Below are 14,157 nucleotides of genomic sequence, written 5' to 3' on the forward strand. Positions count from 1 at the left end.
TTCAGTTTTGAAGAATGCTTGGCTTTCTGTGGTCCCGGGTCTGTGGCCTAGATAGCCCCGTTCGCCTCACACGAGCTGAGGCCACACGGAGAGTACTAAGTTTGGAGTTAAACAAGGACAGGGATGTTGAACGAATGCATGAAAATGGGATCAACACTCTTGACATTGAACCTGTGGAAGGAAGATATATGCTATCTGGTGGATCAGATGGCATTATTGTTATATATGACCTTAAAAATTTGACTAAAAAGTCTTCGTATACATGCAAAGCACTATGTAAGATTGGTAAAGGCCTCCCTGATGTACACAAATTTAGTGTTGAAACCGTTCAGTGGTACCCTCACGATACTGGAATATTTACATCAAGCTCTTTTGATAAGACTCTGAAGATATGGGATACAAATTCACTAAAGCTAGCTGAAGTCTTTCAGTTTGATGGTAATGTTTACAGCCACCACATGTCTCCACTAGCAACCAAGCATAGCTTAATAGCAGTTGGAACAAAAAATCCTAAAGTTCAGTTATGTGACTTAAAATCTGGGTCTTGTTCACACATTTTGCAGGGTCACAGAGCTGAAGTGTTGTCTGTCTGCTGGTCGCCACGCTATGACTGTATTTTAGCAACTGCGAGTGCCGACAGTAGAGTAAAGCTGTGGGATGTCCGCAAAGCTACTGGGTGCCTGATCACACTGGATCAACACAATGGAGAGAAGTCTAAATCTTCTTCAGAAGCTGCTAACACTGCCCATAATGGAAGAGTAAATGGGTTATGCTTTACCAGTGATGGGCTCCACCTATTGACTCTTGGCACAGATAACAGAATGAGACTATGGAACAGTGCTACAGGGGAAAATACTCTGGTTAATTATGGCAAAGTTTTAAATAACAGCCGTAAATGTGTGAAGTTTACAGTTTCAGCAGGCTGTAATCCAGACTTTGCATTTGTTCCAGTTGATAGCACAATAGTTGTATACACCATATATACCGGTGAAAAAATAAGTGTTCTGAGAGGACATTACAGTGATGTAGACTGCTGTGTCTTTCAACCTCAATATCAGGATTTGTATAGTGGAGGCAAGGACTGTGATGTTTTGGCTTGGGTACCCGCAATGCGGGAGCCTGTCCCTGATGATGATACTGAATCATCTAGGTCGCAAGCCCATATTCACCCTGCATTTCATGATGCATGGAGTAGCAGTGATGAAGATTCTTGATGTAAATTACACATTTATTTTGTCCTTTGTATATTCTGTTATTCAAAATGGCAGTCTTTTTGTCTTAAAGCAGTATTAGAGCCCATTCACATTAGCGCGACTTGTCAGGCGACTTATCAGCCTGACAAGTCGCGGTCCATTGATTAGCACAGGACCCGTTCTAATAGGAGCGACACAAGTCGCTCCGACTTAGAAAAAGGGTCCTGTACTACATCGGGGCGACCTCGGAGCAACTTGCATAGACTTCCATTAGGTGAAGTCTCTGCAAGTCGCGCCGAAGTCGCGGTGCACCCGACTTCACAGGTCGCCCCCCAAAGTCGTGTCGCGCTAGTCTGAATGGGCTCTTAAACCCCAAACCAAAAGTTTAATATATTGCAGCTTATCAATCATAGTTTATTTTATTTTTTTTGTTTAAAGCTTATTTTTTCACCTGGGGATCTAGCCAGTGACACGCCTTCTGTATTGAGGTGCCTAAACTCTGGATGAAGGAGCAACAGTGACACCTATAGAGAGCAGCATTGTCAATCTTGTGGATGGGGAGTGTTAGATGGACTAGCAGATTTAACTACTTGAGGACCAGCCTTTTCTGACACTTCTCTCCTACATGAAAAATCTCAATTCTTTTTATTTTTGCTAGAAAATTACTTGGAACCCCCCAAACATTATATATTTTTTTTAAAGCAGAGGCCCTAGAGAAAAAAAAATGGTGGGTGTTGCTGTGTTTTTATGTCACACGGTATTTGGGCCGCGGTTTTTCAAACATAATTTTTTTGGAAAAAATACACTTTAATGAATCCTAATGTACAAAAACACAACATAATAACCAATTGTTTGGGAAAATATAAAAGATTGTTACACCAAAAATAAAACCACTTGTGTGTACCAGGCTTTAGACCCCAGATGTCTCATCTGCTCTTAAAAGATTTGGATCATACTAAGATCAGTATGATCCAATGCTTTTCACAAACCACTAATTGTTGGTTTTTGTTTAACAAACCGGTTAAATTGGAAGGGACAAAATGCTTGTCCATTCCAGTTTCTAAGCCCATAGAGATAATTGGAGCCATTGCAGTAAACAATCAGCTCTATTTTCAGCTGGTGGAACCGCAATCCCCGGGTTCCCCGGTGGGATGGGGGAGCCGCTTGTAAAAACAATCCAGGGGTTATTTAGCCGCTAGGATTGCTTTTACAAGAAAAAGCTTCGACGGCTCTTAAAAAAAAAAAAAAAAAAAAAAAAAAAAACAATACCAGTATGATGCCTGTAGTTGCAGGCAATATCCCAGTATAACTACTCAAAGTCAGGCGACGTACACGTATGTCACCTGGCGTTAAGTGGGTAAATACACTAACAAATTGAAGCTAAACTCCAGTTAACACTTTTTAAGCCGTTAGAGCAACAGTTTTATTCCTTTAGGGATAAAGCTTTTACAAAAGTAAATAAATAAAATCTGACCATTGCAAGTATTTCTGTCAGTGGTAAATGGTGTGCCTCAGGGCAGCTTGGTCTGTTGAAAAAGAACAGATTTACTGGATGGATCACCAGGTGAAAATAAAGGAAACAAAACATAAAAATGAAAACTGATGCAGGCACCTCATATAATATATGCTTTTGGTTTTAATACTGCTTTAAAGCAAATATTTTGTGCAAGTGATGTATTCGGAGTATGTGTAAGTATGAAATGCTTTGGTTCATGTCACTTTTTTTACAGCTGTGTTCTAGCACTGTAGTCCCATAATACATTGCGGTTTCTGGTATATTGAAGAGACCTGGTAGGTCTTCCATTTGGCTCTGCCAGTAATCTTTATCATCTTTTGTGCAGTGGTGCTACCCTCTAAATGACCGCAATAGGGTTTTTCCGAACAGTTGTGGTTGTTCCCCTAAGAGGATGTAGGCATCAGGGTTATTTGCTTTTTTTACCCATTGTTTTGTGTATAGGTGTCTTAGTTGCACATTCCATGAGTAATTTACAGCTTCCTGCCAGTGTATATAAACGGCTGGTGGGTGCTCTATTGTTCTGAAAGGACGTACCCTTATGTCCTCCCAGAAGGGCACGCAGCAGCTCAATCTGTTAACGCTGTATCCACCTAACACAGCTGATTACGGATCATGGTACCGGTCTTTAGTGTGTGACTCTGGTACCATGTAATCGCTTTGACCAATCACAGTCACAGTAGTAAGCGAGTCTGTGATTCATGATGAGTTGCTTACTACTGTGATTGGTCACAGAGATCACATGGTACCAGGGGCAGTCGCAGTCTGTGTGAGCCATGATCAATGACTGCTTCACAGAGAAAAGCAAGGTTTCATGGAAAAAAAAATACCCTTGAAGACTGTTACAAGTTGCTGATTACAGTGATCATCACTGTAATAAGCAATCAGTGTAAAAATTCCCCATCACTCCCCCAGGGTAGAACTGTGCTGGTGACCGTTGGGGGGGGGGGGGCGGATAATTGTGTGTGTGTGTGTGTGTGTGTACAGTATCTCACAAAAGTGAGTACATCCCTCACATTTTTGTAATTATTTTATTATATTTTTTCATGTGACAACACTGAGGAAATTACACTTTGCTACAATGGAAAGTAGTGAGTGTACAACTTGTATAACAATGTAAATTTGCTGTCCCCTCAAAATAACTCAACACACAGCCATTAATGGCAACTGCTGGCAACAAAAGTAAGTACATCCCTAAGTCAAAATGTCCAAGTTGGGCCCAATTAGCCATTTTCTCTCCCCGGGGTCATGTGACTCGTTAGTGGTACAAGGTCTCAGGTGTGAATGGGGAGCAGGAGTGTTAAATTTGGTGTTATCACTCTCACTCTCATACTGGTCATTGGATGTTCAACATGGCACCTTATGGTAAAGAACGCTCTGAGGATCCAAAAAAAAGAATTGTTGCTCTACATAAAGATGGCCTAGGCTATAGGAAGATTGTCAAGACCCTGAAACTGAGCTGCAGCACCCTGGCCAAGACCATACAGCCGTTACACAGCACAGGTTCCACTCAGAACAGGCCTCTCCATGGTCGACCAAAAAAGTTGAGTGCACATGCTCAGCGTCATATACAGAGGTTGTCTTTTGGAAATAGATGTACGAGTACTGCCAGCATTGCTGCAGGGGTTAAAGGGGTGGGGGGTATGGTCAACCCATCAGTGCTCAGACCATACGCCGCACAACTGCATCAAATTGGTCTGCATGGCTGTCATCCCAGAAGGAAGCCTCTTCTAAAGATTATCCACAAGAAAACCCACAGTTTGCTGAAGACAAGCAGACTAAGGACATGGATTACTGGCACCATGTCCTGTGGTGTGATGAGATCAAGATAAACCTATTTGGTTCAGATGCTGTCAAGCATGTATGGCGGCAACCAGGTGAGGAGTACAAAGACAAGTGTGTCTTTCCTGCAGTCAAGCATGGTGGTGGGAGTGTCACGGGGCTGCATGAGTTCTATCGGCACTGGGGAGCTACTGTTCATTGAGGGAACCATGAATGCCAACATGTATTGTGACCTACGGAAGCAGAGCATGATCCCCACCAGGGACTGGGCTGCAGGGCAGTATTCCAACATAACCCTAGACACACCTCCAGAATGACCACTGCCTTGCTAAAGAAGCTGAGAGTAAAGGTGATGGACTGGCCAAGCATGTCTCCAGACTGTCTGAGAAGCCGTTCGGCTGTCATTACAAGGAGCGGGAGGGGACGTTCCCCCTCCCGCCGCCTTCAGTTGCTCGCCTGGGTCTCCCTTCCCCCCGTGAGACCCGGGCAACCAGCCTACACGGCTGCCGAAGACCCGATCAAAGCCACATTTGGGCTCTGATCGGGGCTCCATGTAAAAACTTTTAAGTGCAGAGGTCAAGTGATTAAAAAAAAATGTTTGTTTTAAATGTACGAAAATATTGGCCTATACCAATATGCAATGGCCAAACTATCAGTATCCGCAACGAAAAACCAATATTGGTCGATCACTAATTCTAACACATTAATATGCTTTGATCTAAACCACTGTTTCTCAACTCTGGTCCTCAGGGCACACTAACAGGCCAGGTTTGCAAGAAAACTGAAATACATCACAGGTGATATCATTTGCTCCTCAGTGATTGCAGTATTCTAGTCTGCATCTCCCTGAGGTAATACTTAAAATCTGGCCTGTTAGTGTGCCCTGAGGACCGGAGTTGAGAAACACTGATCTAAACCATTCCATTGTAGCTCTGGCTGTAGATTTGAGGTCGTTGTCCTGCTGGAAGGTGAACCTCCGCCCAAGTCTCAAGTCTTTTGAAGACTCTAACAGGTTTTCTTCTAAGATTGCCCTGTTTTTGGCTCCATCAATCTTCCCTGTCCCTGCTGAAGAAAAGTATCCACACAACATGATGCTGCCACCACCATGTTTCACGGTGGGGATGGTGTGTTCAGGGTTATGCACAGTGTTAGTTTTCCACCTCACGTAGTGTTTTGCTTTTAGACCAAAAAGTTAAATTTTGATCTCCTCTGACCACAGCACCTTCTTCCACATATTCGCTGTGTCCCTTTATGGCTTCTCACAAGCTGCAAATGGGACTTCTTATTGCTTTCTTTCAACAATGGCTTTTTGCCACACTTGCATAAAGGCCAGATTTGTGGAGTACACTACTAATAGTTGTCCTGTGGAGTGTGGACAGATTCTCCCACCTGAGCTGTGGATCTCTGAGTTACCATGGGCCTCTTGGCAGCTTCTCTGATTAATGCTCTCCATGTGGCCAACTATGTCTTGGTAGGTTTGCATTTGTGCCATTCTCTTTCCATTTTCGGATGATGAACTAAACAGTGATCTGTGAAATGTTAAAATTGTTTAATATTTTTTTTTATAACCTAATCCTGTTTTAAAATTCTCCACAATGTTATTTCTAACTTGTCTGGTGTGTTCCTTGGCCTTCATGATGCTGTTTGTTCGCTAAGGTTCTTTAATAAACCTCTGAGGGCTGCACAGAACAGCTGTATTTATACTGAGAATAAATTACACACAGGTGGACTCTACTAATTAGGTGACTTCTGAAGGTAATTGGTTCCACTTGATTTTAGTTAGGGGTATAAGAGTAAAGGGGGCTGAATTACAAATGCACGCCACACTTTTCAGATATTTGTTAAAAACTTTGAAAAACCATTTATAATTTTCCTACCATTTGGTCTATCATATCTATATTACATTTTCTACATACTGTCACCAGAGTAAGTGCAGTGTCACTATGGTGAAACTGTACCATTACGGCGCTGATCATGTACAATTGCTGGCTGCTCTGATAATCACTATATGTCAGTGCCACCAGCTATTATCTCTGATCTCCACCATGGCACTACAATATCACCAGACCAGTACTGCCAGTCGGTGTCCCTAATTAGCAATACTCACTAAGTCCCCGTTCACACCTCACGTCGACTTGGGATCATAATCAGAAATCGCAGTACAATGCGCTGCACATGTTTGGGTGCCATTATCCTTCAATGGCCCCCAAACGCTATGCAATTATGCCCCAGTTGTCACGCGGCAAACCGCACTTTCATAAATCTTGTGAAGCTTGACACACATAAGGGACCAAAAGAAAGCTCTATCTGTCCTAAAAAAAATGCTTAACATTTGTTTGGGTACAGTGTTAAATGATTGAGTAATTGTCATTCAAAGTGCAACAGCGCTAAAATCTGAAACTTGGCCTGAGCAGGAAGGGTGGGAGTGAGGAAGTGTCTTGTATTGAGGTGAATAATGAAGTGAGGGCATACTGATAATGTGGACAGGCATAGGAAGGTGTTTGTTTAGCTGGCACAATCTAAGGATCAAAACCTAAAATGCAACTCTTAAAAACATATCGAGCTTTAGTTCACACTGCATAACACTAAAGGTCAGGGTCTACCCCAAACAAATTACTTGGTTTTCCGTGGTGTGCAGCAGAATTCCAGTTCCTACACCTGTAAGGAGTCTGGGAATTATTTTTCTGTTTTTTTTTTTTTATGATACTTGATATGGAGTATTGTATCCTACTTAGTATTTTAATGTAGAAAGCTAATTTTACCAAAACCAAGTGTTTAGTCTTGGATTAGTGGACACTAAACTACATGAGTGTGTTTGTGTGACATGTATGTGCATATTTTATATATATATATATATATATATATATATATATATATATATATTCACACATACAGGGTCTTGCTCACTTTATGGCATTAAACACTAAGATCAACTGATTGCCTAGATGTCTTCTTGCCTAGTGTGTCTTGTGATAAAAAGAGAATAATTAATTACTTCTGCCACCTTATGAAATGTTAAACTGCATTTTGTTTAACCACTTAAGCCCCGGAGGATTTGGCTGCTAAATGACCAGGGGGTATTTTGCGATTCGGCACTGCGTGACTTTAACGGACAATTGCGCGGTCGTGCGACGCTGTACCTAAACGAATTTGGCGTCCTTTTTTCCCCACAAACAGAGCTTTCTTTTGGTGGTATTTGATCACCTGTGCGATTTTTTTTTTTTTTTTTTTTTTTGATCATGCGCTATAAACAAAAAAAGAGCGTAAATTTTGCAAAAATAGCAATATTTTTCAAATTTTTTTATATGAAATTCCCCCCCAAAAAAATGTAAAAATCAAAATTTTTTAACATTTTCGGCCAATTTGTTTTATGCTACCTATGTTTGGTAAAAAAAAATCGCAAAAAGCGTATTTTGATTGGTTTGCGCAAAAGTTATCGCGTTTACTAACAAAGGGAAAGATTTTTGTCATTTTTGTTGTTTCTTTTTTTTTTTGCGGTACTGCGACATTGGGGCGGACAGATCGGACCCTTGACTGACATTTTTGACACTTTTGGGGTTACCAGTGACATTTCTACAGTAATCAGTGCTATACATATGCACTGTTACTGTAAAAATACACTGGTAGTGAAGGGGTTAACTTTATTTGGGAGGGAGGGGCTGTGTGTGTCCCTAGGGGCGTGCTTTCTACTTTGATTGGCTGTGGCTTGAGCTGTAAGGACACTGATCAACGGATCTACATAGTAGATCCATGTGATCAGTGTCTTTACACCGAGGAGAATGACAGGCAGCTTGTTTACACAAGCTGCCTGACATTCTCCCTCTCCCCCGGCGATCGCAGAGTGGCCGGCGGACATCGAGTCCGCCGGTCACACGCGCGGGGGGGTCCGTGACCAAGCGGGAGCTGGAGCGCGCTCGCTCCCTAGACCCTCACAAGCAAGCGACGTAGACCTACGTCAGTTTGCCTGTGAGGGGCTGACCGCCGACGTAGATAGTCGTGCGGTGGTCGGCAAGTGGTTAAAAACCGTATACATTTAGTTTGTGAAGGTACTTCCTTTATTAAAGTTAATTGCCGTTTGTACATCTAATTCATGTTTTATATATATCCACATTTGTGAAATAACCACTTATAAAACTGAAAATGGGAAGGTTGCTTAAAATTGAGGAAAACAACATGGAATAGCTTTGGTTTTCCTTGTATTAGGGGGGCAAACTATAAAGGGGCTTGGCCTACTAACGCAAAATGCATATTTTCATGATCATGTTATTTTGCTAGGTTAAATGGTCAACATTTAATTTTCAATCCATTACAGTTGTGTTCTCAGTTTCCACTAAAATCAAGGAAAATACACATAAGAGTGATTTATAACCTGTTTTACATGTCATATGATTTACACTGAAAGTGCTGTTTCATTGATTCAATGGAAGGAGTATCTGGCGAAAAAAGGACGGATGTGAGTGCTGCCTAAAAGTTTTGTTGCATTATTCAGCAGGATTTACTGCATGAACTTTATGAGCCCATTAAAACATTTAATTCTTTTCTACCTTTTTTCCATTGAAAACCATCAAACACATGTCAATTCAATGTGTATGAGCTGTTCATTTTGAAGAGAAAAATATTGAGAGGAAATATTTATAATGAAATAACTCCTACAGATTAGTCCATTTGTGTTGAAACAGATTTTCTGCTACATTCTGAATATTTTATTATGGTATTGTTAGCAAGCTCTGTATTTTCCCAAAGATTTGTGCCATTTTAGTATTGATACCATGTTCACTACAACACTCTTCCCAACAAGTTGCACAATTGAAGTTTTATATAGAGAAATGTTTCATAATTTTAAAACCTATGTCCAGGTTTACTTTCCCTTTTAAATATTTAATTTGGGCCAAGCTGGGGCAAACATACTTCTATGTGCCCGCTGGGTGCGCTGTATAATCTGTATGTAACCTCAGGTACATACAGTATATAGCACAGTGATGCAGGTTGTGAGATAAAACCTTTCTGTTTCAAACCCAGAGCAAACTAGTGTCGTTCTAACTGGCATCTGGCCATTCATGGGCAGTGTTGTAATCTATCCATGAATACAATGTTTCCTGACCAAGGCAGAGATCATGGCATTATCAGCTTCACCCACTCAGAGGAAGCTTTGTATTCATTGATAGAATGCAAAGGTGTCTATAAATGGCTAAGTGCCACTCAGCCCATAGCTGTTTTGTTCCAGGTGTGAGACAGGAAGGTCTCCTCTCACACCTAGAATAAGGTGCTGTATACTATATGTAGTTGAGGCTACATTAAGTTTATACAGGGCATCCAGTGGGCGCACATGTTAGTGAAGGAAATAGTTTGTTTGAGAGAGCTTGGCCCACACAAATTAAAGTGAAAGTAAACCTGGACATTAGCTTTAAGGACTAAACCTATGAAATTAGTTAACCCTCTGAGATTTATTTTTTCATAAACGTTAATTTTTGGGTTTTCTTTAGAACTACTAACTAATCCCCAGGTGGTAAATTTAAAACAGGGTAACAGAAGAAAGATGGACAGAAGTGTGTGGGACATAAGATCAAGGATAATACATGAGGGCAGGTACAGGACACTAGGCTCTAATTTATATAATATTGGGGTGCGGAGAAAGGGGCATGAATAACACATGGTGCAACAGCCAACCACAATAGCAGGAGATTTATCCAGACAAATTGGAAACCTTTTAAGGGCACCCCCTGCTATTGTATGTTTCTTTTATATGGAGATAAAACCGCAATAATTGGAGGCATCCAGTAATTTTTAGTGGGTTTAGGAGTGGAGAATTTTCTCCTCGAGAAAATGGCTTTACATGCATAATACTACAGAAGTACCAGTGAGGTTTTCCACAGGGCCAAAGTTTCCATCAGGACAAGAAGGTAGATCATTGAGATCAAAGACCTGATACCAGTACTGTTGTATTTCAAATACAATTTCATAAGCCATGTATAAAATCAGCCAGCAAGTTGGAGTACCACCAGCACTGTGTGGATGACAAGGAATATTTTTTTTTTTTTTTGCAGCCTTGGATCCTATGAATTGTTTGTTATCTTTCAGTTTCCCAAAGGAGGCCAGTTTGTTAGCAACAAAGAAGTGTTTTATTTCCCTGGACACCAAAATAGTTAAATGCAGTATCTTCAAAATATGAGGGTGCCCTGGGTTGTTCCACAAGAGAATACGAAGAAACCATTGTTCTTCCACAATGTTGAGCATTTTATGAACCTTAGGCTAAGCTTTAATAGCATGTATACAGCTGATGAAGTGGCGAGGGGCCTGACTTGTTCTGTGAAATAAACTTTAATGGGCTTCAGAGGAATCCTAAACTGGCAAGCTCCACCAGCACAGCTGCATTTTGTTATCTAAGATAAGCCAGTTATGGGCATGGGAAAGTTTACCTACCAGACATTATTTATAGATATCTGGGAGTGGCGGGCCACAGGAGCTGGTAGGTTGATGTAGGGTCCTGAGACTAAGCCTAAGGCCCCTTTCACACTTGCGGACCATTCAGATCCGCCTGTCAGTTTTTCAGGTGTATCTGAACAGGTGCCCCATGCATCTCTTTGGGGCATTGGATGTCAGCGGAGACATGTCCGCTGACATCCGATCCAAACCTGTCCGTCAAATCCAGATGGATGGAAACCCTATTTTCCATCCGTCGATCGGATGAGAACGGACAGATGGTCTGTTCTCATCCGATTGCCCCATAGAGGAAAGTAGGGATCTGACACCTCTGTCTCTGCACACAGAGCGGAGACGGAGCTGTCATCCGCCTGCTCAGCGGCGGCAGCTGAGCAGCATGGCTCCGTCGACGGAACGGAGCCGGTGAAAGGGGCCTTAGGGGTTGACTGATTCCAGAGAAATACAGAAAGCAATTTATCTATTTGTTTGAAAAAAGAAGCTGGGATCTGAACATAGGTATTCTCAAAGGCAAAGATGTAAGGGAAGGAGTTTCTTTTTTGAACTGATCTTGCCTATAAGGGCTAACAATGATTGGAGTGCAGCACCACCGCTAGGGGTTCATTTATGTGCAATATAGTGTGCAGCAAAGAACAGCCCAGCCCGATCCCCCTTTTAACCAGAAATGGGTCGATAAATCATGTCCAGTTTTAATGACTGTTTGAAGATAAAACTGGAATATCCACTTCAAGAATGATGGGCCAAAGCCCAATCATTCCAAGACCAGGCCTATGCAATCCCAGTACACGTAATCACACCCCTTCTCAATGTTTAAAGTTTCCACTCTTTGGGACCACTCATTAACATAGGAAGTTTGTAAAAGTCTAATAATATTGGCATCAATGATAATCTACATTATTAGCAATTACTTTGGATAAGTGTTTAGCTAATGTTTTGAAAAGGATTTTGAATTCCATATTCTGAGCTCAAACTAACATAACTCCCCAGAGCCTCGACCTCCTATGAGGAAGAAGACCAGACTAACCACTGATTTGCTCTTGGAATAATGCGTGGCTTTGGGATGTACATGTCACTTTTAATGGCAACTGATAAAGAGTGTTTGACATTTTAAGGATGTATGCTGTTTAGTGAAACATAAACATCTAGGATTCAGCAGTGGTGAGCCTCTTGGAAGAGTCACAGCTGCTTGAAATTATACAGACACTTACAACCACCCTGCCTGAGGACGGCTTTGTCCGATCAGGCTCTCTGAATTGCTGAAATGTTTTGACCCCTGGTGGAAGCTTTAAAGTAGTAACTAGTTTTTTCACTTTGGATAGTTTACGGAGGGTTATAACCCCTGTAAGGTTTGTTTTTGCCATCTTTGTCCAATTGGGAGATTTCCCCTCATTTACTGTCCTATAACTAAAAAAGGAAGTGAGGGGAAATCTAAAGGGAGGGAATCTCTAGTTGTCACCAGGATCACCAGAACTAGTATGCCCATTGGAAGATATCCCCAGTATTTTTGTTTAGGGATTTCCATTTACTTTTCATTTTCATTGACAATGATAAACATCAGTTGATATCTCTTCTTTTGATATGGGAGATACAGGCTGCTGTAATTTGCATGGCATGCAAGTAGTCCCAAAGTCAAAATACAGCTGCCACACCACCATTCACCTACCGCATGAGTGACAGCAGCTTGCGGCAGGGATTGATAATGGATGTCAGTCATCCCTGTACCCTTACCTATTGCTGAAGTGAGGGTTTGCGTAAAGACACAAATCCTCTTGATTTGTGATGGCAACTTAGGCTGCTAAGTGTATTTTGTATTTGGTAGAGAAGAGTGACCAGCACTACGGACTGTGATATATGGTGGGAGGGTGAAAAATAAAAAGGTGTAAGCTGCCCCAATCAAACCTTAGGTGAAGGTGAAGAGTGATAAAATAAAGTATGACGATTGGTGCTGGCGCTACCTTTAGAAATTATAAACTCTAATAAATTGCCCCAAATGGCGTGAATGGGAATATGGGGTGTGATGACCCACAAATGATGAAAATATGCCAAAGTAATATAAGTGAATGTCTGAAAATACAAGGTGTTTATTCACATAAAATCAAATTAATGCCAAAACAGTGAAAATAAACAAATGCCATGAGTATAGTCAACCCACTACCACAAAGTGTGTGAAACAAGTTACAAATAAATAAATAAGCGTGCCACAGGAGGCCGCTCCAGTTGACGTCATTGTGACGAAACGCCTAGGGCGGAGTCTCCGTCAAACGTCACTTCCGGTTGTCGGCCGTGGAACGCGGAAGCATCCCGGCGCGAACTGTGCTTTTTTTGATTTCGATCATCTAACGAGTGAGTTATCTACGCCTTTGTTTTTATCTGTATGATTCATTTATTCACCATGGGGCTTTCTTCTTCCTATGCGAGCATCTAGGCCACCCGCCACCAGCTCACGATTGCTCCCCGCAACGAAGAGGAACCCCCCACATATCATCATACAGGTTGTATCAGCAAAAACGCCACCCAGTGGCCACTCGTGAACTTTACATACCAACGTCCTTTCAGCACCTAATCACACTCTGTGTGGCACGCTTATTTATTTATTTATTTATTAGTAACTTGTTTCACACACTTTGTGGTAGTGGGTTGACTATACTCACGGCATTTGTTTATTTTCACTGTTTTGGCATTAATTTGATTTTATGTGAATAAACACCTTGTATTTTCAGACTTTCACTTATATTACTTTGGCACATTTTCATCATTTGTGGGTCATCACACCCCATATTCCCATTCACGCCATTTGGGGCAATTTATTAGAGTTTATCATTTCTAAAGGTAGCGCTAACACTAATCGTCATACTGTATTTTGTATTGTCCACCTCCAGCCCATCGAGAAGCAGAATATAGGACCATACCGTCACATGGCTGTGGGATATACTGGTAAAAAAAAAAAGTTTAAAACATTTTTAAGGCATTAAAGCAGTATTAAACCAAAAAGCAAACATTTATTATATTTCAGCTTAGCAATTCTTGGATGTGATGGCTGCATTCGTTTTATTTTTTAGGCATTCATTCTTCTATTTTCATCTGGTGATCCAGCCAGTAAGTGAGTTGTTTTTCAGGGATGAGACTTAACACTGGCAGGGGTGCTTAAAACTATCAGCTTTTATTTATGTAAAGCCTTTATCCCAAAAGGAAAAAAAACTGCTGTAACTGAATATAAAATAGCTGGAGGCC

General features: G+C 41.4%; 1 protein-coding gene across 1 annotated transcript; it reads left to right on the top strand.

The window, feature by feature from the left end:
- ERCC8 (ERCC excision repair 8, CSA ubiquitin ligase complex subunit) lies at positions 1 to 13,911 on the top strand. Its single transcript, XM_082274191.1, has 2 exons — positions 1 to 1,275; positions 13,892 to 13,911. Exon 1 carries the CDS (start codon positions 15 to 17, stop codon positions 1,212 to 1,214), a length of 1,200 nt encoding a protein of 399 aa, XP_082130317.1. The 5' UTR covers positions 1 to 14; the 3' UTR covers positions 1,215 to 1,275; positions 13,892 to 13,911.
- The last annotated feature ends 246 nt before the right edge of the window (positions 13,912 to 14,157 follow it).

Source organism: Pelophylax lessonae, assembly GCF_965119305.1.
Source record: "Pelophylax lessonae genome assembly, chromosome: 1".
Classification (NCBI taxonomy): domain Eukaryota; kingdom Metazoa; phylum Chordata; class Amphibia; order Anura; family Ranidae; genus Pelophylax; species Pelophylax lessonae.

Excerpts from the sequence above, each read along its gene's own strand:
- ERCC8 (XM_082274191.1), top strand. The coding sequence starts at position 15 with ATGCTTGGCTTTCTGTGGTCCCGGGTCTGTGGCCTAGATAGCCCCGTT.